Source organism: Nothobranchius furzeri, chromosome 14 (assembly GCF_043380555.1).
Source record: "Nothobranchius furzeri strain GRZ-AD chromosome 14, NfurGRZ-RIMD1, whole genome shotgun sequence".
NCBI lineage: Eukaryota > Metazoa > Chordata > Actinopteri > Cyprinodontiformes > Nothobranchiidae > Nothobranchius > Nothobranchius furzeri.
The window spans coordinates 61,911,957-61,938,913 of NC_091754.1; the positions used below are offsets into that span (position 1 = coordinate 61,911,957).

General features: G+C 42.0%; 2 protein-coding genes across 2 annotated transcripts; both read right to left on the reverse strand.

The window, feature by feature from the left end:
• Positions 1-1,079: 1,079 nt before the first annotated feature.
• LOC107377160 (uncharacterized) lies at positions 1,080-15,206 on the reverse strand. The gene is made up of 7 exons (XM_015946596.3): positions 14,810-15,206; positions 12,711-12,826; positions 10,526-10,990; positions 10,198-10,434; positions 9,892-10,116; positions 4,738-4,810; positions 1,080-2,336 (listed from the first exon to the last, which is right to left on the reverse strand). Exons 1-7 carry the CDS (start codon positions 14,985-14,987, stop codon positions 1,246-1,248), a joined length of 2,385 nt encoding a protein of 794 aa, XP_015802082.3. The 5' UTR covers positions 14,988-15,206; the 3' UTR covers positions 1,080-1,245.
• Positions 15,207-15,867: 661 nt separating this feature from the next.
• LOC107377161 (uncharacterized) lies at positions 15,868-26,448 on the reverse strand. The gene is made up of 7 exons (XM_015946597.3): positions 26,222-26,448; positions 25,218-25,348; positions 21,131-21,616; positions 20,803-21,039; positions 20,497-20,721; positions 20,033-20,102; positions 15,868-17,736 (listed from the first exon to the last, which is right to left on the reverse strand). Exons 1-7 carry the CDS (start codon positions 26,397-26,399, stop codon positions 16,655-16,657), a joined length of 2,409 nt encoding a protein of 802 aa, XP_015802083.3. The 5' UTR covers positions 26,400-26,448; the 3' UTR covers positions 15,868-16,654.
• Between the last annotated feature and the right edge of the window lie 509 nt (positions 26,449-26,957).

A 26,957-nucleotide genomic window follows, 5' to 3' on the forward strand; every position in this document is an offset into this window, starting at 1 on the left:
CTTAATCCATCTTTTATATTTTTGTCGTTTGGATTTTTGATCCGTGTTCCTTCCCAGTCCATTATGTGGTTCTCCCTTACGCAGCGGTCTGTTAGGGCTGATATCTTTATTGTACTTTCTGCTTCTTGTTTCAGAGCTCTTGCGTGTCTTCGACTTGTTTCTTTCTCACACTCGCTTCTATGTTCCATTGTTCGTAGAACATGGAACAACACATGGGACTGTGTCGTCAACAAGGACGTATCTGCTGCCCGCGGATTAACAGAAGTGATGCCACCAACGCCGGCAAACTCTGTCATGAGCCGAAACACGTCACGTAAAAACTGATTTTACCAGGCTGCGTAAAACAATAACAAAGTAATGGATACCTGGACCTCTGTGGCTATGCAGTTGTACCGGAGTTTGATAACACATCTCATCTGGAATGTACTACAGAAAGAAATTGTATCGAAGTATCGGACCGGCCATTCTGTACTTCTCTTTTTAAGCTGAGAACCGTCAAGCTGGGAAAATTCTGGTTTTGTTACCAACCAAGCAACGATACCTTTCAGAGAAAAAGCTGAACTCACTGACCCAAGGAGGGTCACCTTTTTGACGCTGTGAACCACCTGTCGCTTTTTACCTGGAGGCAATCCAAGGACTAGTTTGTCGTGCTGTGACGCTGTACCATTGGCTCCAGTACCGGAAGGAAGGTCCGAGGACCTGGCATTCTGGATCCATCGTTGGAGGGCTCACTGAGGGTATGTGGATGTGACAAAATGGTGTCTCATGTGTTTATGACTACGGGTCTCAAACTCTGATCAGTTAGGGGCAAAACATCATCTCCCACTCAGACTTGTCTCTCCGGATACGAGGGTTCTGAATGAACCACACACCATCCATCTCACACCTCATTCAAACAGAACATCCATCATTAGCAGAGGTAGTCTTGTTTCAATTGTTTAAAATGATTTAGTAATAAATTTCCTTCAACGTTTGAAGGTCTCTCTCTCTCTTGTGTCTCAGTTAATACAAGGTGTTATCTAAATCCCTCCAATAAAAAGATCCAATCTCCTGATTTAGATAAACCAGTGTCCGCAAGATGGATTTCATACTAGATATGAAATTTTAATGTCTTTTGGCCCTTAATTAAATGTAAATTAACAATCTTACATTGATATGTACAGGTATAAAGATGATCTAATGGCTCCAAAAGGAGGCACAAATCTTTACAAACAACAAGTCACCTGCATGTAATCTGTTGCGTACTTATATATCAAACGTCTTTTTTTTCTCCATGACCGCCTCAGCAGCCCTCTTTGCTGCCTCCACTGGTGTTGTTGCTCCTTTAGCTGCTTGGCATCCAGCCAATCCTCCCATTACTCCTCCTGCTGCGGCTGCTGTTAATATAGATACACCTGCCACCACTCCAGTGGTTAAAACGGCCACCTCACCTCCTGCTGCAACTACTGCAGGTGCTGCAGCAGAAGCACCGGGGAGGCTTTTAATGACTTTCAATATTTGAGATGGGTTCTTCACAAGTTTCATAACAGCTTTCACCAACGCCAGCACACCAAACAAAGCCCCCAACAAAGCTCCTGTGGCAGTCCCTGCCAGCTGGATCAAAACTTCATTGGACACCAACGATTTAGCTTTTTCTCTGATTATCTGTAGGGTTGAGTTAACTCTATCATCTCTTATGTTCTCCTCATACTTAACAATTCTGTCCTCTACATACTGTAAAAAGTCGTTGGTGTAGAAGGATCCATTGTTTTCCATCACCATCGTGTCTATCGTCTGAAGTAACGCCTCCAACTGGAACTGGTTGTTCCTGTAATCGTTATGCTGATTGTTGTTCCAGTGCTTATTATCAAAGACATGGCACCGACCACCACACCTCTTCACCAGATCACTCAGATTCTTATTCTGACTGACAAACTCTTCAATGGTCATTCCCTCCTGGAGGTCGTCACCGTGAGTAAAGACAACGACAGAGTAATTTAAAGCATCGTCTGAGAAATATTCACGTATTTTAGTGATGACATCCTGCTCCTGATGTGTGAATCTGTCCACTTTCAGCACAATGAGAAAAACGTGGGGCCCAGGAGCGCACTCTGTGGTACACCTCACTATCTCAGGCTTCAGCTGCTCCTCAGGCCTTTCTGTGTCAAAGAAACCAGGGGTGTCGATCAAAGTCACGCTTCTTCCGTTCACACACTTGGTCTCTGCTTGGACTTTCTGGGTTCCAGATTTGGCGCAATGATAGGACGTGAAGACATCTGGTCCTAATATGGTGCTGGCCAGGTGACTTTTCCCAGAGCCAGTTTTTCCCAGCAGGACGATCCTCTTTGGGGTACACTCTGAAACATAAGAAAATAACAAACACATGAGACTTTGTTCTTTATTTTATCTAAGAAATAGGAAACACTCTCAACAGCAGGGCTCGTGTACAAAGACTTGCAAATAAGATGTGGATTCAAATGATGAAATTTGCTTTTACAAACATTTCCAAATGTCTTCTTTGTCTTTGTTTTCAATCTAAACTGTGTTGATTGTAGTTTTAGTTGTGTTTGGAGAACATAAACAATTACCAGATTTTCCAGACTATAAGTCATACTTTTTTTTCATAGTCTGGCTGGTCCTGCGACTTATGTACCAAATTATGTATATGGCGCTGCTGAGGGTGCTCTCCCCGCCCGCTGGGAGGGTTTCAAACACCGCCATCCTCTGCTGGAGACCGTGGCGCGCTGCTGCGCCCGCGTTGTTTATTCTGTTATCGTTACGGTACTTGTCTTGCAACGTGAAATGCTTGGTCAGATTTTGTAAGAAAAATAATAAAATTTCCCCCCAAAATGCGACTTATCTATGTTTTTTTTTCTTCATTATACATTTCATGGCTGGTGCGATTTATATTATAGTCCGGAAAATACGGTATTGATATTTGGAACGTGAATTTTGCTGCTATGCTTCAAAGTCCCCTAGTTGGGAGGTGTTAGGGTCCAGAGGTTGGGGGCAGAGTGGAAAGGTCTGGCGGGCCAGATGTGGCCCGTGGGCTGCCAGTTGAGGTTGACAGCACTATCAGAAGATTATGGGTGGATGAATGAAGACATAGACATACAACAGGACAGAACAGAGCGGAGCTGACCAGACTACAGCTCTCAGCAACAATTGGCTAACACCTTTAAGTGTGTGAGAACTAAAAGCACTTTGTTTCCACTGAGGGATTTGGTCAGTTCGATCAGCGCAGCTTGATCCTTTACTGAGAACAAAACACAACAGGATAACCCTGAAAATGCTTCTGATAGAGGCAGATCAATAGTTTAACGAATAAATGCCAGGGAGCTTTAACCCACGAGTTCATTTCCAAGTCCGTGTTGTAACAGAACGTTTGTTCCTACTGCGATCATCTCTCTGTCCTCCAAGCTCACTCTGGCATTTCCTTCCTGCGCTCTGGGCCTGCATTAAGGTCCTCCTGCCTTCTAGTTTTGTTGACAGCTCTCACTGGTTTATAGTCCGTTTAGCCCGATGTAAACACAAAATAGGAGGATGTAAATAAAAATGTCTCAGTTTGTGGGACACGTGAAAAGTAGTGACATCTGGTCACCCCTTCCACATAGGCTGGAAATAGTTTACTCTTTCTGTAAGTAATCTATTAAAGTTTAACTTTTTGAAATTAGTCACAAAAATATTCAACTCCTTCCTAATATTTTGTGTTGTAAGATGTGCCTGTGCATTGGGAAACTGCATCTCTGCATGTGGGAACGTTCCACACCTGGTTAAAATACATAATCCCATCCCATAATCAGGGGTGTCGTTAGGCCCGGCTACTTGGGCTGAAGCCCCGGATCTAAATTGCGGAAGTAACATGCAGTACCAAAGTCCAACAGAGAGGGAGCAGCTGGCAGTAGTTTGTATACAGCCTGCCTGAGCCTCCACCACTGAAGAAGAAGCCTTCAGCAGCCGGCTTCTTCTACACTCTCTGCCTGAAACGCATGAGTGAAGATGGACATAAGGACGTTTTTTAGACCAAAAGTACAACGACAGAACCCCAGCTTTGATGAGACTGGTGTTGACTCAGGTTTGTGAGTCTTATTTGAAAATATTTGTTGTGCTGCTGGTTTGCCTAAAGTTAGCTTACTATCAGGTAAAGTTGTTGGAGAAAGAGCAGGAATATTTACTATCATCTCACACTAAACACTAACAGGAACAATACTCTGCCCTGAATATGCTTAATATGTAGCTTCAGATTAAAAATTATGTGGTACAAGACAAATATATATGATGTTGACTAGTGCGTGTCACATGTGTGTGCGCGCGTGCGTGTGTGTGTTAAGCCCCGGATCTTCTTCAGTCCTAAATCCGCCCCTGCCCATAATAATCCCATCCCACAGAGGTGGCGTGGCTCAGGCTGAAGTCAGCGTGCAGAGCTCCAACTCATCCACCAGCTCCTTCTGGACAGATCTTGTGATCAACCGTTGTAGGACATGGACAGAGCAGCTTCTTGCTGTCTCGTGCTCTGATTGGCCACAGCTCTAAACACTTTCTGAACAGTAATGTCTTTGGGATCTTTAAAGCATCTAATGAGCCAGTCTCGTTTTGGGTCGTTGGCCACTGCCGTCCCTGTGATCCTATAGCTTCTCATGTAGTCATGCAGGTAAATGAGCTGAGTGTCTTTGCTGTGTACATCAGACCCATTCAGTACTCTGTAACAGCAGAGATGTGTGTACACGAGACATTCATCACTTCTCTTCCTACACCCACCTTGGCTTGGGTGTCGACACTCCTTTGCAGGTAATCCTTGACACGTCAGAGATGCCTGGACTGATTGGAAGAGCTGTTGAAACAAAGAATATGAGTGCTGAGTGTCTTTTCTCCAGCTTGGCAAGGCTGATCATATCCTCCCCTCTGGTCATTAACTTGGGACAATGATGGAAAAAAACAAGGTTGCAAATACAAGCAGCCAAGAGTTTCCTTCACACGGGGGCTGAGCTCAGTGGTCGAGAGCTGTGACATCAAGGAGAAACTCCTTGAGGTCTCGAGAGGAGCTAGTTGAGGGGGTTCAGGCATTTGCTGAGAACACCAGCAGGATGCCTCCCAGAAACAACTGTCACTAAACAAAACTGGCTTAAATAAAAGCATAGGGATGGGTACCGAATTCGGTACTTTTTGAGGTACCGACCGAATTCCACAGTACCAACCGAGCACCGATTCACGTGATTTCAAACGGTGCCTTGTTTCGGTACCCGTCCTTCATAACGAGAACTTGCCTAGACAGCTGCGCATGCGCAAGAGCGTTATGTCATCGGTCGCTGCGAGCGAGCTGTAAACAGAGCAGCATGGTAGAAAGAACGCACGCTAACGCTTGGGTCCACTTCACTAAATGTGATGGGTAACTGGGTGATGATGAAACCAGCGACAACGATCTAAGTGAGACATCCTCATCTTAATCTGCTCCGGTAGGTAAATAAAATGTTTAAGATAACGTTAGCTTGATATGTTAGCTTCCGTTTCGCTAATGGTGCGTTCGCTTTCTCCTCGGAACGCCGAATTCCCGACTAGACGCGCTCTAAAGTCTGGCTTCACTTTACTAAATGCGACGGGTGATTGGGTGAAGATGAAACCAGCGACAACGATCTAAGTGTGAGGCATCATCGTTTTAATCTGCTCCAGCAGCTAAATAAACTGTTTAAGATAACGTTAGCTTGATATGTTAGCTTCCATTGCCATCATTGTTATCAGCTAATGGTGCGTTCGCTTTCTCCTCGGAAATTCTAACATCCCAGTAGGAAAAATCAAATGAAAAAGGACGGCAAAAGGAATGAAGATACACAGTAAATTTAGTTCACAGTAAAGATGTTTGCTTCAGTTTAATTATCAGCTTATAAAACTACAAGGACGATGTTAAAATACAAACAGTTGCATGTTATTTATTGTGATATTTATCAAATATGGTTATAAATTGGGAAAAAGATATATTTAATTATAAAAGAGAATTAAAATAATAAACACTCAAAAGTATCGAAAATTGGTACCGTTAAGTACCGGTATCGATTCGTAGGTACCGGGAATTAGTACCGGATCGATTCAAATGTCAAAGGTACCCATCCCTAGTCACCACAGAGACATGTTACTGTACAGTCTGTCCTGTGATTAGCATCGCAGGTTAGCCTATTGCACTCAGGACCAGCCATTCTTCTGCAGGTCAGTCTAGTCATGCTGCGTTGTAGCCTTAGCAGGACTACCACCGGCCTGAACTCGTTTCTTCTTCGTTATCAACGGTGCACGGCAGACTGCTCCACAAACTGGTTTCCATAGCGATGAGTTGGTGGTTGCTATACTGTAAAGGAGTATGAACATGTATAATTCTTGGAAAGTTGGTCTTTGGTGCCCTTACATTCCTGTTAGCATAAAAAATATTAGAATTACTTTCTACCCCTTCCTGTACATTAACCCTTATATTACCTTTTAATTTTCTAATGTTTCTGGTGTTTGAGCACAAAAAATGCACTTAGGACCAGGGGCGGCGTTAGGCCCGGCTACTTGGGCTGAAGCTCCGGATGTTTCATGAAAAGCCCCGGATCTAAAACGTGGAAGTAACATGCAGTACCAAAGTCCAACAGAGAGGGAGCAGCTGGCAGTAGTTTGTATACAGCCTGCCTGAGCCTCCACCACTGAAGAAGAAGCCCTTCAGCAGCCGGCTGCTTCTACACTCTCTGCCTGAAACGCATGAGTGAAGATGGACATAAGGACGTTTTTTAGACCAAAAGTACGGCGACAGAACCCCAGCTTTGATGAGACTGGTGTTGACTCAGGTTTGTGAGTCTTATTAGAAAATATTTGTTGTGCTGCTGGTTTGCCTAAAGTTAGCTTACTATCAGGTAAAGTTGTTGGAGAAAGAAAGGGAATATTTACTATCATCTCACACTAAACACTAACAGGAACAATACTCTGCCCTGAATATGCTTAATATGTAGCTTCAGATTAAAAATTATGTGGTACAAGACAAATATATATGATGTTGACTAGTGCGTGTCACGTGTGTGTGTGCGCGCACGTGTGTGTGTGTGTGTTAAGCCCCGGATCTTCTTCAGTCCTAAATCCGCCCCTGCTTAGGACATATAAGGGTGTCACGTATCAAAGGGGTCAATTTTCCACCATCTAATTGACACAGCACAACCTTTCATACACGCCAGGAACTGCTAAGTCGAGCTGCACCAGCTGGAGGATCCAGACGCACAAAACAACCTCTGCACACTTATTGTTCCTCAACGCAGACGTAAATAACCTGTCCCAAGGTCTGCGTGAAAGCCAGACTGCTGAATTCCTCACTATCTACTGGAAGCTTCAACGGGATTTTACAGTAATAAGTTAAATAATCATATGTGGTTAATGAACAAGATGTTTAAATCAAATGTTTGAATAATCTGTGCTTAAACCAATGAATTTGAAATGTTCTTACAATGATCCATTTATATCACAAATCACTATGTGTTTGATTTAACACGTTAATGATTGTTTACACTCATACACATTACAATAAGATGCATATTAATTCACCTCACATAAGAGTTTTGAACATTCTTATCCACAGCGCTTTATGTCTGAGGAAGGCGTGGCTTTCTGAGGGATGTTGGTAAAACTCCAAATGTGTCAAATTCTGATTTGCCAAAACTTGACCAAAAGTCATAACCTGGTGGTTTCATAAAACAAGAATTACTTCCTGATTAATTCAGTTTCTAGCCGACTCTCGAACCGGCCAATTCGGGAACGAGCATCTCTTTTGGCCTCCAGTCAAAAACCTGTTTGCTCGCTGCAAGCTGACACAGCCAGACGGCTCTCTTTGGATGCAGACAAGCGTTCCAGCGACTGTTATGACCTGGAGACATCTCAAGACTGGACGAGTCGTATCGGAGCTAATCTATGAGCTCCAGGTACCGGGAGGTCCACCCAACTTCTGACAGTCCGGATCTGCTGAGGTCTCCGCCAGGGTTTGTAGACACAACAGATTGCGTCTGATGCTGTTTTATTAATAATCAACTCTCTAGTTTATAGCAGACAACAAATTATTTTACACCCAGACTCCACAATTTCTCTCAGATACAAAGTTTCTGATAAACACCTAGCTTACATCACACCCCCTACACATCACCGCATATCCACTCCATCACACCTCATTATTCATATCTTGTCATGTGTATTCATTTGTTTAGAAAAGAATAAATTTCCTTTTTAACTAAATACTGACTCCGTCTGAATTAATACGAAGTGTGTTTATGGTCCCTGAAAAAGTAAAAGTAACTGTAATCTTCTGATTAAACTTCAAAGATCAATCAGATTGATATTTCATATTTTTATGGAATCATCACATCTTACTGCCTCCAACATGCCTCCATCTAAATAGGATAGGTTATCCAGAGTTATCTCTGTAGTTATGCTGCTATAGGCTTAGACTGCTGGAGGACACACTGACCACTTTCCACACTCGACTGCTTTCTTCTACCATCTGCTCTTTAACTGTATTATTTCCTGTTATTTCAGCTGTTAACTTTATTTTCTCTCTAAGTGTTTTTCTCCCCAGAAGAAGCTACAACGATGTTCTGCTGAGCTGTGGTGGCCTCATGGAGGGGGCCATCGTCTAGCACACTGCTGCTAACCACTTAAACATTCTCCCTCTCCTGATAATAACTTTTTGCTTTCCTTGATATTGGATGTGCTACTACTAGTTTACCCGTTTAATTATAGATCCACTAGGATAAATACAATAAAGTTTATCTCTCACCAGATAGAATATTTACTAAGAAATCACAATGTAACCATAGAAACGTGTGTGTGTGTGTGTGTGTGTGTGTGTGTGTGTGCGTGTGTGTGTGTGTGTGTGTGTGTGTGTGTGTGTGTGTGTGTGTGTGTGTGTGTGTGTGTGTGTGTGTGTGTGTGTGTGTTAAGCCCCGGATCTTCTTCAGTCCTCTGGTTCCTCGAACCAGACTGAAAACCAAAGGGGACAGGGCCTTTCAGACTATTGCCCCCAGACTTTGGAACAGTCTACCTTCAAATCTCCGTCTCTCTAACACTGTAGAGGTCTTTAAAAATCATCTAAAAACTCACCTTTTCATCCAGGCGTTCCCTCCCTAAATGTTCTAAAAGATGGCTTTGTTCGGGTTCACACCTTCACTTTGTTTATACTCATGATTTTATTTTCTACGTTTATCACTGCTATTGTTTTTCTGTTGTTTTTATTGGGTAGAGGTATTTGCCCTGATCTTTATCATGTTGTACAGCGCTTTGTGATTTATATCTGTGAAAGGCGCTATATAAATAAACTTTTACTTACTTACTTACTTAATTACTTACTAGGATGGCTGCTTATACTGAGCCAGGATTCTCTGGAGGTTTCTTCCTGTTAAAAGGGAGTTTTCCTCTCCACTGTCGCTGCATGCTTGCTTAGTATGAGTGTTGCTGTATAGTCACTGACACTAGTCAGTGACTCGATGCAATTTGCTGGGTTCCTTATATAAGGAAACATTATTTCTGATTGGCTTAATGAACTGACCTGAATTGGAATGTTTATTATGTGAAGTGCCTTGAGACGACTCTTGTCGTGATTTGGCGCTTTATAAATAAACTTGAATTGAATTATTGGTCATAATTGATTTGCAGTCGTCACGCTGCAAAAGTGTGAACTCTACAGGGGTTAAACGTAAAACAGGACCAACCCGCTTGTGTCTTCGTCCCACATGCGGGTGTTAAAACGTTAGTCCTGTTTTGTGCTTGCACCTATGAAATATTTTGTCACTTTGACCGCTCCATTCTTCTTTTGCTATTTTTCCATCATTGTTCTCTGCAGTGGAGCACCAACATGTGACTGGATTGTGCGCAGATGATCTTAGTAGTGAAGGAATAAGATATGTTCTTTGTCACCTCTGAAGTCTCGTCTTCACCAGGATATATGACGATCCGAACCACCAGTGATGAGCTGCTGGTTCGGTTCTGTTCAAATGCACGAATCTCCTCCAGCAACACCTTTGCAGCCACGCTGTCAGGAAAACGCAGGGCGATCCCGGCTCCGAGGACAGGAAACGCCACAGATTCAAACCCTCTGTCGTCACAGGAAGTCAGGATGTTGTTGATGCCCATTCTGAGAACCTGCAGAGGACAAAGGACAGGTACAACAAGTGTTCCAGGTGAAATAATGAAGCTAAAACAGGTTTAGCTTCCTTGTTTCACCTGGACAGGAGCTCCGTGTTCATCGTCATCCCATGGAGCAAGGTTGAGGAAAAACACGGCTTTAGATGGAAGTCCAGGTAATCCGTGCAGTAGAACAGACTCGCCCAGCTCTGATAAATATCCGGACTCCTGTTTAAACCTCACAGCCAGCTGATAATTAACCATCTTGTTCAAACGGTTTCCAACAGCAGTAGAGAGAGGACAACGGCCGACCATGGGAGACACCAAAGCATCTACCTGCCACGACAAACCCACCCGAGTCAGGAATAACACCACTGATGTATCATTCCTACTAATTAGTAACAACTTGCAGCTTAAAGGATCTCACCTGTTGGGTCTCGATGGTCCCTTGAACAATCTCAACACTGATGCTCTTAGGAACGTCGGCAGAAGCTCCTGGGTCAGTAGAATCCACCTGGACCTGCAGTCTGACTTGATCTCCACCCACTGGTGTGTCTCTACTAGTTTTAGAGCAGAACTGGTTCTCACTGAAACACGGTTCATCTCCTACATCCATCATCCCTGTTTCCATCTGAGAACGTTCCCCAGTGGTCAGACCTGATGTGGTGTCATCATCTCTGACCTGTTGCTCTACATCGGTGTGTGGATTTCTCTCACAGCAGCTCAGAGCGTTGTCTAGCTGAGCTACCCTCCCGACTGAAGCCTCCTCCTCTGGCTGGAGCTGAGCAGAGCAGGAGGAGGCGAGCTCTTTCTCTAGATGCTCTGCACCAGGATGTTCCTTCAGGTAGGAAGTTGAGAGCTCGTCAGCTGAGTCTGGAACTGATTCTGGGTTCTGTGTTGAGAAAAATCATCTTGTTTAGGATAGGTTAGTTTTAGGCAAAGCGTCATTTCACTAGTTACTAGTAACTGCGACTGTTGTAGTGGCTATTATGGTGAATAACACCATCTTTCCGCTGGATAATGGAGCCCCTCCTCTCGTCTCCGAGACTGATCTTGGTCTCTCCACAGAGAAGGCTCGCTGCAGCCCAAACGCCCAGTCTTCCATCCCTGCTTCATTCTGACCACGAACGAGCTAGAATGATCCTCACGTACCTAAAGTCCTTTACTTTTGGTTCACTGGTAGGAAAGTCATGCAGATGTTTGACTGGCCGACTGTAATGGCTCTGAAGATTTTATCATAAGATATTTTCATCGTGCGTGGTGTGTTACAAGAGCTGCGGTCCACCCAGAATGCTAAACGTGTTGGATTGACCTGTTAAGAAGAAGAAGAAGAAGGGAAATCAGTGGATCCTGAGGAAGGTGGAATAGGTGGGGAGAGCAGAATAAAGAGAGAGAGGTGAAGAAGGTCATACAAAAGCCAGCTTGAACAAGTGAGTCTTCAGCTGCTTTTTAAAGGAGACCACTGAGTCCACTGATCTCAGGCTCAGGGGGAGAGAGGTCCAGAGTCTGGGGGCCACAGCAGCAGATGATCTGTCACCTTTGACCTTTAGCCTGGTGCTGCACAACCAGTAGGCTTTGGTCACTGGACCTCAGGGACCTGCTGGGGGTGTAGGGACTAAGAAGATCACCAATGTAAGATGGTGCTTGTCCATGTAAGGCCCTATAGACCAGAACCAGGATCTTGAACCCTGAAGTTGACTGGCAGCCAGTGAAGCTGGAGGAGAAGCGGGGTGATGTGGGTGTGTTTGGAGGACTTGGTCAGAAGCCGAGCACAGGCGTTCTGAACCACCTGTAGACGGTTCAGGGAGGTTCTGCTCAGACACGTGAAAAGAGAGTTACAGTAGTCTAAGCGTGAGGAGATGAAGGTGTGGAGAACTGTCTCAAGTTCAGAGCGGGACAGAATGGGACTCAGCTTAGCAACGTTCCTGAGATGGAAGAAGGAAGAGCGAACAAGAGAACTGACATGAGAATCCAGGGTGAGAGCTGGGTCAAAGGTCACGCCAAGATTCCTGACAGAAGGTTTGGTGTGGGAAGCAAGCTGACCAAGAGAGTCTCTGACTTTGGGAACCAGCTTGTCTGGGGCACAGATGAGGATCTCAGTCTTATCTTCATTCAGCTGAAGAAAGCTCCCACCATCCAGGTTTTGATAGAGTCTAAGCAGGTGTGTAACAGCTGCAGCTTAGACATCTCATGGGGCTTAAAGGAGATGTACAGTTGGATGTCATCTGCATAAAGATGGTAGGAGATTCCTTTGAAGGAGCTCAGGATGTGCTGAAGGGGAAGCAGATAGAGGAGGAAGAGCAGAGGCCCCAGCACAGAGCCTTGTGGGACACCATGGGTAAGAGAGGCGGTGGAGGACCTAAACTTGGAGACGGCCACAGGTTAATCAGGAAGTGAGGTGACAGGAGTGAGCTGCACGCTCCAGTCTGTGATGTTGGGACGTTTCCCGTCTGATCGGGGAATGTTTATGTGTGGAATTAGTTTGTGTGTAGGTTTTGTCAAGAGGCAGGCTACCAACAACTGTATATCCGTGATTTCTGACAACTAACAGAATCAGACTGGAACTGGATTTGCTGCTTTGACTAAATCAGAGAAAATGTGCCGACGCTTACTGGAGTTTGGGTGTGATCGTGGTGAGAAGGTGGCGGTTGGTTGGTGACTCTGAACAGCAGGTGACCATCATGGACTTCCACAACGTGCTCGGACCGCCTCAGAACTTCCTGTTGATCTAAACACAAGAAGTCACTTCAGCTGTTTGGAGAAACCTCTGCAAGCCCGCTGAGCCTCAGACGAGGAATGTTAAACACGTAATAAATACGATAAAATGATCAGAAATGATCAAAATATCTGGCTGGATTAAAAAAGTTAGTTTTTAACTCTTAGTTTTCCCTCTGGCTGAACTCTGAGTCTGATGCTTAAAATTCTCTAATGTTGTCTTTTTTTGTTGTTATTTGTTTCTGAATCAAATACAAAAACAAAACTGTTGTTTTTCACTTTTTCAGATTCAGCCTGATCAAAAATACAAAAAGACTAAATGTAGCGCTGCACCAAACGTGACTTGTGACCAAAGTAGAATATAGTATCAGCATATATGGTGCATGTTATGTGTCATATTTTATATATTCTAGAAGTTCCAGTATTTCACACACACCGACACGCACCACTTCTTTTATTGTTAAACAATAAAAAATAAATAAAATAAATAGTAAAAGTTTTGTTTTAATAAAATTGAGAAATTGCAGATATTTGACATAAATAACTGATTGTAACTCTTTATTGAACCTAAAAGGGTAAAATCTGGTTATAAAAACACACGATTTAATATTCCATGTCATTCATTTAGGCCCAACTATATTAAATACTACTATTAAATACTGCATGAAACAACATTTGAAGTGTTTCCTGGAACCACACAAACCCCACCCTGCTCCACTGAAACTGTGTGCCACACCTTTCTGCCACAATAAAAAGAATCTGTTCATCTGCCTCTCCCAGTGACCCGGATCCAGTTATAGAGCCAAAGCTGGACTTAAACAAGATGTCTAGTGGTTTAGTGAAAACCACTGAGACAGATGAGTGTGAATACAGAGTTAGAAACATGTTTAAAGACGTTATATTAATGACACTGTGATGGTGGTTTTGTTTCACTGCAAATCTGTCTCAAAATATTTAACACACTTCAAAAATGTATGTATATTTATGTATATGTATATGTATATATATATATATATATACATAAACACACACATTACAAAAAAAATATATATATATATATATATATATATATATATATATATATATCGATATATATATATATATATATATTGATATATATATATATGTATATATATATATATATATATATATATATATATATATATACATATGTATATATGTATATGTGTGTGTGTATATATATATAATATATATCTACACACATAAACACACACATTTAAATATATATATATATACATATATATATATATATATATATATGCATATATATATATATATATATATATATATATATATATGCATGTATACATATGTATATATGTATATATGCATATATATGTATATATATACATATATATATTTATATGTGTGTGTGTGTATATATATATATATATATATTATATATACACACACATATATATAAATATATGTGTGTGTATATATATACATATATATATATGTATATATATATATATATATATATATATATATATATATGTATATATATATATATATATGTATATATATATATATATATATATGTATATATATGTATATGTATATATATGTATATGTATATATATATATATATATATGTATATATATATATATATATATATATATATATATATATATATATATATATATATATATATATATATGTATATATATATATGTGTGTGTGTGTGTGTGTGTGTGTGTGTGTGTGTGTGTGTGTGTATCAACATCAGCTGTTGTTTATCTTTTTTCTGTTTCTGTTTTATCAGTTCCAGGAAAATGGGACCGAAGGTGAAGTTTCAATTTCCAAAGAAACTTCCTGACCAGATAATTCTTACTGAGACAAATCAGTTGGTAAACTGCACAATATTAACATCAACAATCGTTATTTTTATTATTATAAAAATAACATTTAAAAAGGCCAGTTTTATTTTATTTCTAGTGATACAAAAATATAAGACAGGAGCTGATCGACTACCTTGATGATGACTGAACGCGATCCTGTAGACGTTTACAGCCGCTGTTGTTAAAGGTCCGCAGTCTCCTCCGCCTGATCTGCGCCGAACTCGGAAATAACGTTCTATTATTCTCTTCTTCTGTTCTGAGATGAAGCTGGGACACTGAAAGAAAACTGGGTGCTGGTAGTTGTCCTCCATCGTCCCGGTCTGAGGAAGGAAACGCGCTTGTGCTGGAGTTAAAGACGCGCCCTCTGGTGGCGCTAAGAGGAATTACTGCAAACCTCCCAGTGGGCTGCAGAACCTGCAGAGGGACAGACAGCTGTCCTGTCGGTGGACACTTTCTACACAAGAACAACAACTGTCTTCATGCAGGCCTTGTCCTCCTCAGACACCAGCAGCCATCTGAGACACCCTACAGCTTCCACTATCTCTTACCTGGTCAGACAGACTGATGCCATGAAGTAGTTGATTTCCCTGATCACTGTTGTGATTAATGCTAATTCACGTGCAATATGAGCTAAAACAAATATTAATATGTTAAATAGAATCTAGGACCCACCTCTTCTGACTACTGCACCCAGGACTCCCATGGATCCTTATTTACTTCAGTCGTGACTAAGTTCTGCACAATAATAGAATAGAATAGAATAGAATAGAATACTATATTTGTCAATTCTTCGAATGTGCTTGCCATACTAGGAATTGAAATTACGTTTCACACTGTCCCATGCGTAGACATTTACATAAAGTGCAGATGCACAATAATAACAAAACAAAAAACATCCCTAACAATAAGATAATATTAAACAGGTAAATATCGCTAATAATATACAAAACAAATAGCAGCAGGTGTGTGCAATTTCAATGCAGAGGTAGTTGTTAACAATCAGATATGTTTACCCCGTTATTGGTTCAACAATAACGGGGTAAACTAATCCCTCTGTAGTTACACCAAGTCTGTGTGCACATGCTAAATAAGAGTCTTATCATACATGTCAGTCATACTTTTAGAGTTAAGTCAAGAATTACACTTAATAATCTGAATTTCCCTAAAAAAAAGCACAAGAACTGCTGCAAATTAGCAACAAAACTTTTATTTCAGCCTCGGACCAGATGAGAACAAATCCCTAAAGTGGTTTAAATGCTTCCCAAAAGAGTTTATAAAGTTATAAAGTAGTGTAAAAAACAAAAAGATCAATCCATGAATTATTATGTTGATTCTTTTCATAGCTGTGCTGATTTAAGAGCAAGTAAAAGAATAAACATACAGATTTAGAGCACACAGTGATAACAGAGCTTATTTGTAAAGACACCAAATGGCAGTGAAGTCCAGTAATCATCCCGAAAGTGTCATAACAAGCTAAAATAGTTCATCTCTGCAAATGAACAGAGAATAAATCATGAAATACTAACAAATAAACTATTCCCAGTGGAGAAAGCTCATATGAGTGTGTTTGTAGTAGTGGTGCCTTACATTGTGGCACCATGATAGCAGATTTTTCTGTCTAACGGGGAAATGATCAAGCTAACCCCGAGTCAGTGGATGTGGTTGAATGACTGTAATGATTCAACCCTGAGATCAGCATCACACACACACAGAATATAAATAAGACAATCACACACACTGAAATATTGCACTAATGAAACAAATGTGTTGCTGAAACAATCTAATTAAATATTTTTTTAAATAAAATGTTCTGCGGAAATCCAGACTACCAGAGCAGAAACAATCCTTTAAGGTCCTGAGTGCAACTGCAGATACTTTCTGCTCACCCATTAACTGCCTACTGATCCGGCTCTAGATACATGGGTGGATGCATGCATAGGTGCAGGAGTGATGCAGCATCACTTGTAAAAAGAAACTATTAAAGAATCTTAAAATTACTTTTCTTCTCCACGACCGCCTCATAAGCCCTGCATGCTGCCTCCATGGGTGTTGTTGCTCCTTTAGCTGCTTCACATCCAGCCTTTCCTCCCACTACCGCGCCTACTGTAGCTGCTGTTGCTATAGTTACACCTGCTATCGCTCCAGTGGCCAGTGCAACTTCACCTGCTGCCGGCGCTACGGGACCAAGAGTTGAGATGCTGGATTTTACACGTTTAATCATTTCAGATGGGTTCTTCACATGTTTCATAGCAGCTTCTGCCAACGCCAGCACACCAAACAAAGCCCCCAACAAAGCTCCTGTGGCAGTCCCTGCCAGCTGGATCAAAACTTCATTGAACACCAAAGATTTAGCATGTGCTCTGATCTCTGCTGGAGTTGAGTTAACTCTATCATCTCTTATGTTCTCCTCATACTTAACAATTCTGTCCTCTACATACTGTAAAAAGTCGTTGGTGTAGAAGGATCCATTGTTTTCCATCACCATCGTGTCTATCGTCTGAAGTAACGCCTCCAACTGGTTCTGGTTGTTCCTGTAATCGTTATGCTGATTGTTGTTCCAGTGCTTATTATCAAAGACATGGCACCGACCACCACACCTCTTCACCAGATCACTCAGATTCTTATTCTGACTGACAAACTCTTCAATGGTCATTCCCTCCTGGAGGTCGTCACCGTGAGTAAAGACAACGACAGAGTAATTTAAAGCATCGTCTGAGAAATATTCACGTATTTTAGTGATGACATGCTGCTCCTGATGTGTGAATCTGTCCACTTTCAGCACAATGAGAAAAACGTGGGGCCCAGGAGCGCACTCTGTGGTACACCTCACTATCTCAGGCTTCAGCTGCTCCTCACGCCTTTCTGTGTCAAAGAAACCAGGGGTGTCGATCAAAGTCACGCTTCTTCCGTTCACACACGTGGTCTCTGCTTGGACTTTCTGGGTTCCAGATTTGGCGCAATGATAGGACGTGAAGACATCTGGTCCTAATATGGTGCTAGCCAGGTGACTTTTCCCAGAGCCAGTTTTTCCCAGCAGGACGATCCTCTTTGGGGTACACTCTGAAAAATAGAGATCCATCCAATCTGTTATTCATTCAATATAAATTAGTGAAATTTTATGATCTAGTTAATGTGAAAATGTGTAAAGCTAACACAAATACGTTACCCACCAAGATTCAGACAATGATGCAAAAAAAAAGAGTCGGTAATGATTTGTTAAAAAGAACTAAAGTACTTAAAAAAATCTAGATTTAGAACCAGTATGAAGGCGATGACGTGAGAATATGGAACAACCTTAGCAAGGACGTAAAATAAACAGTCACTAAATATATTTTTAAAATGTATTAAATCAAGTGTTTTACAGAACTCTAAAGGTCTAAATGAAGATATTGTGTGATTAGGTTTGTAAATTAGAAGAACATAGTGAGATGAATTTGTATTGGTTTAGTTTCGTTGTTTCTTGAGAATTGTACGCAAGTGTTATTAAAAAGTTTGGTTGGTAATTAGGGGCAGATAATGAAACGCATCATCACATTTAATCACCAATAACATAACAATGATCTCTGTCCAGTCACTATATTCACCATCGACATACAAAATACGGACGTAGCCCACCTATTGTTCGGGGGGGGGGGGGGGGGGGGGGGGAGCTAAGGGGGGGGCTGTTACGTTTGGATCAGGGTTAAAACAAATGAACCAATGTAGCTATTAGCTAACTTAGCTAACCCAAGAAGCTAAGAAGTGCTCCAGGGATTGGGATGGTCCACCTGCATGGCCGAGTGGCTCCCGTGCAAGGCTGTAGTCATGGCCGAACATCTATTAATGTGAGGATGAGGCCATTCCCCGGAGCTAGCTTGGAAGTAGGGCTGGACGATATGGACCAAAACTTATATCTCGATATCTTTTTGCTGAATTCCAATATACGATATTTATCTCGATATTTTTCCTCCTGTAAATCGTTAACAAGTTAAGTCACTTCAAGCTGTCTTGAGAAATTATACACATAAATCAGTAGATTAAATGCATAAAAATGTATTGATTCTTGTCAAACTTTAACTTTAGTGCCTTCTCTCTGGTACAGCTGTCTGCTGTCACACACACACACACACACACACACACACACACACACACACACAGTTGAGCGCTAGAGGTGTATCAAATGTCCCACAGGCACTTAAATTATATATTTATAATTAATGTAAAATTATTTTTATTTCATCTAGAGGTGGCCCATATTGTACACGTCTTGTCCAGAGAAAATAATCTATCATGCTAAACTAAATGTATGATGATGTAATTGCATCTACTGAAGGTCACATGGGTCATGCACCGTGGGGTTATTAGTTGTCAGGGCAAACATGGCTGGAGTATAACAGTGTTGGCTCATATCAGCGATGACACTGTAATGACTCAAGAGTCTCTGGTTGCTCTTTTATGAGTATTATTTTCGGGCTACTGTTGCCGTAACCCACGCCTCACAAACTCTTAACTTTATCAACTGAATCGCTCGTAATGTAATTATTATTATTATTATTATTATTATTTACTAGCACAGCTAACCAGAGCAGAAAAAACGGAACCAGAACAACATTTCTCAGCCGTTGAGCTCGCCTTCAAAATAAAACGTTGACCCTATAGTTTATTATTCAAACCCTTACAATACGTTTGAGGTAATTTGGCCAATCTGGCTATCCGTAGATGTTACCCATTACACAGGGTAGGGAGTGGTTTGGCTCGTCTCTCCGCTCAAGCAGGATGGAAAACAGAACTTTGTTGGTGTTGAACGTTCCCAAATAATTAAAAACCAGGAAATGTAAAGTTAAGAGCAGCACATTTACCCAGATGCTCTCAGATTGAGCAAACTTGTGAGAATACATGTAATAGCTGCTTGGAGACGGAGCAACATGTCGCTAGCATAGCGGCTAATTGCTAGCATAAGAGTTTGTCCAGTTATATCGATATAAAGTCATTTTATATCTTGTTTAAAAATTATACCGATATTTTAAAAACATCGATATATCGCCCAGCCCTACTCTGAAGTCACGTGGCTCTGATGCTCATTAATTATTCAGAATTTTAAGCATTTAATAAAATTATTAAACAGAAGAGTTACAAAGAATCCACCCCTCTGAGTTGTCATGAGTGTAAACTAGATCTATTAAACCTAGATTGGCTTTTTGAACCAGTCTGCAAACATGTTTATTTCTGCTGTGACGTTTGCATTTATAACATGGAAGTCAGGATTTGCTCATTTCTCGTACCAGCCCCTAGTGGATGAGAGTGGAAATGCAATTTTAGCCGCTTCTTCATGGCTTCAAAGAATGTGGACCAAAATGGCCCCTTGATCTCCACCCACCTTGGTTTGGGTCTTGACACTTCTTACAGAATCCTTTGTATTTGAAATCGCTGAGGGCGGACCTGAAGGTCTGAAACAGAACGTTGAAGGTTTATCGTTAATATTAGTTCAGAGCAGACACGTTGAGATTATCGCACAGGAAACACTGACTCTGAACCACAACCACAGAGTTTTAGCTTACTAGCAAAGAGCCATGTTGTATAGGGTAGGAGTGGCTACGGTGGCTTGTAGCGGCCACATGAAACTGAATTGATTCCAAAAGTGAATTCCTTCGAGGTAAATCTAGGCATTACTTTTTAATTCAACACAGCCCAGTGGTTTAGGAGATATGCTGCTAGCCAGAAATCATTTAGCCTTGCAGCTGCAAGCTTTAAATAGATTTCTACCACTTCCTGTGATCCTGTGTGCCAAGATTAAAACTCTTATTATTATAATGAATGTTTATGTCACAGTAAGTTTGTCACCTCTGAAGTCTCGTCTTCACCAGGATATATGACGATCCGAACCACCAGTGATGAGCTGCTGGTTCGGTTCTGTTCAAATGCACGAATCTCCTCCAGCAACACCTTTGCAACCACGCTGTCAGGAAAACGCAGGGCGATCCCGGCTCCGAGGACAGGAAACGCCACAGATTCAAACCCTCTGTCGTCACAGGAAGTCAGGATGTTGTTGATGCCCATTCTGAGAACCTGCAGAGGACAAAGGACAGGTACAACAAGTGTTCCAGGTGAAATAATGAAGGTAAAACAGGTTTAGCTTCCTTGTTTCACCTGGACAGGAGCTCCGTGTTCATCGTCATCCCATGGAGCAAGGTTGAGGAAAAACACGGCTTTAGATGGAAGTCCAGGTAATCCGTGCAGTAGAACAGACTCGCCCAGCTCTGATAAATATCCGGACTCCTGTTTAAACCTCACAGCCAGCTGATAATTAACCATCTTGTTCAAACGGTTTCCAACAGCAGTAGAGAGAGCACAACGGCCGACCATGGGAGACACCAAAGCATCTACCTGCCACGACAAACCCACCCGAGTCAGGAATAACACCACTGATGTATCATTCCTACTAATTAGTAACAACTTGCAGCTTAAAGGATCTCACCTGTTGGGTCTCGATGGTCCCTTGAACAATCTCAACACTGATGCTCTTAGGAACGTCGGCAGAAGCTCCTGGGTCAGTAGAATCCACCTGGACCTGCAGTCTGACTTGATCTCCACCCACTGGTGTGTCTCTACTAGTTTTAGAGCAGAACTGGTTCTCATTGAAACACGGTTCATCTCCTACATCCATCATCCCTGTTTCCATCTGAGAACGTTCCCCGGTGGTCAGACCTGATGTGGTGTCATCATCTCTGGCCTGCTGCTCTACATCGGTGTGTGGATTTCTCTCACAGCAGCTCAGAGCGTTGTCTAGCTGAGCTACCCTCCCGACTGAAGCCTCCTCCTCTGGGTGGAGCTGAGCAGAGCAGGAGGAGGCAAGCTCTTTCTCTAGATGTCCTGCACCAGGATGTTCCTTCCAGGTAGAACGTGAGTCGTTATCAGGGCGTAGCTCTTCTCCAGAAGATGTAGCTGCTGAGCTATGAATGGTCTGCGTTGGGGAAAAAACCATCCACAGTTTACAAAATATGATTTTCGTCGCATTTTCATTAGGGATACCGATATCGATACCAGTATCGGTAAAAGTTAACAGATACCAGTAACCGATACCAATGCAGTTGCTTGAATGTGACTTCACTGTAACTTGTCATTTCTGTTCACCTAATATTTTAGTTTTGTGATCATTAATATTAACATGTTTTACTTTTTATCTACCTCACAGTCTTTTCCTGTTGAAAGCAGAGAAGAAAATAAAACCTGTATTCCAATTCATTGCATTTTTTGGTGTGGTTGAAGTATCGGTATTGGTAATCGGTATCGACGAGTACTCAGATCCAAGTATCGGTATCGTATCGGTTTAGAAAAAAGTGGTATCGTTGCATCCCAAATTTTCATTACAAATCTGTTAAAAGCTCTTTATTGTTCTTTCTCGTTGGGGAAACAAGCCTTCATTTCGTCTTTGTGTTTTCCCTCCACGGAGCTTCTGATATCAGAGGAACAGCTGTGATGCGTTTCTGAAGGTATTTCCAAACGGTTCTTTTAACATTTTAACAGTTCTTTAATTCCGCTTTTGTATTTGAAACTGGAAATGTCTTACTTTGACCAAAGTCAACCCAGGGAGAGCAAAAACCCTTCCGCAAAATCTTTGCTATTTTCTTTATAAATGCTACTAAACCACTGGAACGGACTGTGATTTTAGGGACAACGTACCAACAAAGTACCTGATTAGCTACGCTTGTCAGCGTAGAACTCTTAACCCAAAGTCATCCTTTTTAACCTGTACCATGGTCTGTTGAACTGATTAATTAGACTGGATTGCATATGCTCGGGACTTGGACATTTTAAAAAGTGACCAAATGTCATGTTTAATATGTCTACGAGATAGAGCCTGAGCTCACTAACAAAATGACACCAATCCAGAGATATTAAACTTTTAACAATCCTAATTAACGCCCATTTGTTTCAATTGGAAATGCTTTAAAACATTTGATGAAGTTTTGATTAGCTGTCTAGTTCATCGTAGAACAGAGGCCATATTTCAGTTATTAATAAAGATAATTAATCTAAATCTGAGGTTCAAATATCCGACGGACCCTCCTCTCCAGTACCCCTGAATAGACCTTACCAGGAAGGCTCAGTAGTGTGATCACCATGTAGTTGGAACACACCCTGCAGTCCCCCTTTTTAAATAAGGGAACCGCCACCCTGGTCTGCCAGTCCAGTGGGGCTGCCCCCAATGTCCACGCAATATTGCAGAGCCGCGTCAGCCAACACAGCCCCACAACATCCAGAGCCTTAAGGAACTATGGGCGGATCTCATCCACCCCTGGAGCCTTGCCACTGAGGAGCTTTTTAACCACCTCAGTGACCTCAGCACCAGAGATTTGAGAGGCCAACCCAAAGTCCCCAGACTCTGCTTCCTCACTGGAAGACGTGTCGGTGGGATTGAGGAGGTCTTTGAAGTATTCTGCCCACCGATCCACAACGTCCTGAGTAGAGGTCAGCAGCACACCGCCCCCACTATAGATAGTGTTGGTAGCACACTGCCCCCCCCCCCCCGAGGTGCCGGATGGTGGACCAGAATCTCCTCGAAGCCGTATGGAAGTCTTGCTCCATGGTCTCACCAAACTCCTCCCATGCCTGGGTTTTTGCCTCGGCAACCACCCGAGCCGCATTCGGCTTGGACTGTCGGTACCCTATCAGCTGCCTCTGGAGTCCCACAGGCCAAAAAGATCTGATAGGACTCTTTCTTCAGCTTGACAGCATCCCTTACCACCGGTGTCCACCAGCGGGTTCGGAGGTTGCCACCATGACAGGCACCGACGATCCTGCGACCACAGCTCCGGTCGGCCACCTCAACAATGGAGGCACGGAACAGGGTCCATTCAGACTCAATGTCCCCCGCCTCCCCTGGAACATTTTGGAAGTTCAGTCGGAGGTGTGAATTGAAGCTCCTTCTGACAGGAGACTCTGCCAGACGTCATTTGTTGAGGTGTTTTTTTTTTTTTGCAGAGCAAAGCTGCCCTCCTGGTGGAGGGTAACTCTGAAGTGCCTTTTTTCCCTCCTCCCGAATCAATTCCTCATATTACCCTCTTATCTCTATTAAGATAGCGCGACTCAGGGTTGCGAATAGGGTTGTCATGGTGTGAAAATGTAACCTCACGGTTATTATGACCAAAATTACCACGGTTTTCGGTATTATAGTGGTATTTTTTTTAAACGTGCTACATTTTCACACAATTAAATAAACCCTGTATGTCAGGAAATCTTGTCCTCAGTTTGTGTCTAAATTTTGCCTAAAATGTGTTATTTTGTAATTATGTTGTTTATTTGTTTACATTTTTCCCCTTTAGTCTTTAAAACACCAATATTTGCCCATAACTTCTTATTTTTTGTCTGTTTGATGTCATCATTTAAAAATATTAGATCAGATGATACTCAGTACTCAAGTAGCCTTCTAATCAGATACTTTTTTACCCTTACTTGAGTAATAAACCCTATATCAGGAAAATATCGTCCTCGGTTTGTGTCCTTCCAGTGAGCTTTGCAGATGTGGGAAAATGTCATCAGACAGTAATCATTATTAAATTCATAATTATTCTCGGAGAGAGACCAACTCTTATCTGCCCCTGGGAGCCCCGTAATGCATAGCGTCATTTCAACATGGGGGTGTCCGCGACACGGTTTATATGCAGGTAGCGGCGCTGCGGCTGCTTTATATAGCGACTCGTTGCGTTCTCCCTCAACCCAAATCCTCGGATCACGCATTTTAGCTAAAGCGCTAACGTTAGCTTGCCTTGCGTTGACTGTAGAGTTGTGGGTGATGGTCACGCAGATGTGTCATGAGATTTGAAGCGTTGCTGCCTTTCACAGACACTTTTTCTGCACGTGCTGCAAACAGGATAGCCGTCTTCTATCAGCTGTCCCTCGGCATTCTTCAAATATCCAGAAGATGCCCGTACTTCCCACTTTGTCTTCTTTGAGGGATAATAAATGTCCTGAGCGCTGCCGTCTCCTCCTCCTGCCATTATTTCGGCTTTAGCTTCAAGAAAGTTTTGGTTGTAAACAACAAAGTGCGCATGTGCCGCCGGCAACTTCAGCAGATGATACGGTGGCTGGTAAGGGTCACGCGCCTACACCGCAGCCACGGTAATCCACAGAGATAATATATGTTTTTAAAAACAAGACGGTTATTATTGTTGTCAACTTTTTTACCGGGGTTTACCGCTACACCGGTTACCGTGACAACCCTCGTTGCGAATGACCACAGTCACCAATTCTTGTCATGTGTCTTGCCCATGTGTGTCTGATCTCTGAATTGTGTGTACTGAAACTCTAATTTCCCTCTGGGATTAATAAAGTATCTTTGATTTTATTTGATTGTTTTACACATTTTATACTTTTATTCCTTGTCTTTCTATTTCTTATTTCACCTTCATGGACGCACTTTTATTCTGATGTAAAGCTTGACTGGTCAGCTGATGTCAGCTGGGGTAGCTCCAGACGTTTTCTCAGGACTCTACACTCAAAAACTTGTGATTCTAATTTGATGCGTTTTGTTAAACCACAAGAACAGTTTGTGTTACGCTGACCTCTGGTGGAGCAGTGGCGTTAGTGTTAGGAGAAGCAGCAGCAGGTGGTGGACGGTCTGTCACTCTCAGCACCAGAAGACCATCAGAGCAGTCAACAACATGCTCAGACCTCTTCAGGACTTCCTGTTGATCTAAAAACAAAACGAGTCCAGTGAGTCCCAACCCGGCCCTGATACGCAGTACTCCCTAGGGGTGAGGTTTACAGATAAGATGTGAATTGAGTTTTTATTACAGATGACTTTAGGAATACACTGGTTAGGGTTAGGTCCTAACATGGGTACAAATACAAGAATGTGTGTGAGTGTTCTTTCTACATATACTTTTACATCTCATAGACTCAGAAACTAAACCATTATAATTATTGCACCTATTTGTTGCCATAAAGCTGATGGCAGGTGTTTATAATCCCATCTTTATTTGTGTTTCAGACCTTTGACTTGTTGCCTTTATTTTATAGCCAACAGCTGATGTTTACTTCCGTTCTGTTGCCTTCTATTTTATCCCCGCCTCAAGGGCTACGTGTTGTGTCCAGATGTGTTTCCCCCGAGAAAAACGTTTCCTGTTTTACTTCGCTCCGTGTTCTCGTTGAAGTATAAAAACGTCCAGAGACAACAACTCACTCCTATCTCCCTACATCCCTACATTAGAACTCTTCTGCGTCTACATTTATTCACGTTAGCATACATGGACCGGTGGGGACCGCTTTAACGGGGAAACACATTTCTGCACAACAGCGTCTAGTTAAGTTTCGGTTTCCTGACTTCCAACTTTCAACATTTTCCATTCACTGGGTTATTTCTAAGAGAGGCTGCAAGTCAGGCAGAATAATAACTTTAAATTACTTTAATAATAATTCATCAAAATACATAATAATTTAAAGCCATTGTTTATGAACAGATTTTTTGTGCACATTTTATATTATTTTTTATTAAAGCACCATCACACGTCTGCTTATTTCCTCGGAGCATTTACAAGTCCAGATACTCGTATTAACCCGACTGTACCTTTATGATGACTGAACGCGATCCTGTAGACGTTTACAGCCGCTGTTGTTAAAGGTCCGCAGTCTCCTCCGCCTGATCTGCGCCGAACTCGGAAATAACGTTCTATTATTCTCTTCTTCTGTTCTGGGATGAAGCTGGGACACTGAAAGAAAACTGGGTGCTGGTAGTTGTCCTCCATCGTCCCGGTCTGAGGAAGGAAACGCGCTTGTGCTGGAGTTAAAGACGCGCCCTCTGGTGGCGCTAAGAGGAATTACTGCAACCCCCAGTAAAGTGGGCAATAAAACACTATTCTGACTCTGCTTCTTAAGCCTCAGAAAATCTGAGTATTTTAAGTTTTCTTTTAGGTTTCTCCTCCTGAAACTACTATGATTTTTGCATTGTGATTTTTAAACCAAGTTAATTATCTTAACCCTTTGATGCATAATGGTCACTATAGTGGACAGGTACTCAAATTTGTCATTTATTTATTTATTTATTTGCTATTAAGCACAGCTGTTGAAGACTTTATTGCATTTGAGCCCCTCCATTAGGACTTCAGTAAATCAAGCCAACATATTTCATGTTCAGAATGCACGCTGTCCACTGAGGTGGACATGTAATAAATTATTTGCAAATTATTAAATGTTGCAAAAAATTTGTTGAAATTTGTTTCATTCACACCTAAAGATGAATTTAAATTTTTTTTTAAATCATGGTAGAAGATTTCATAATTCATGCATCAAAGGTGTAATGAATC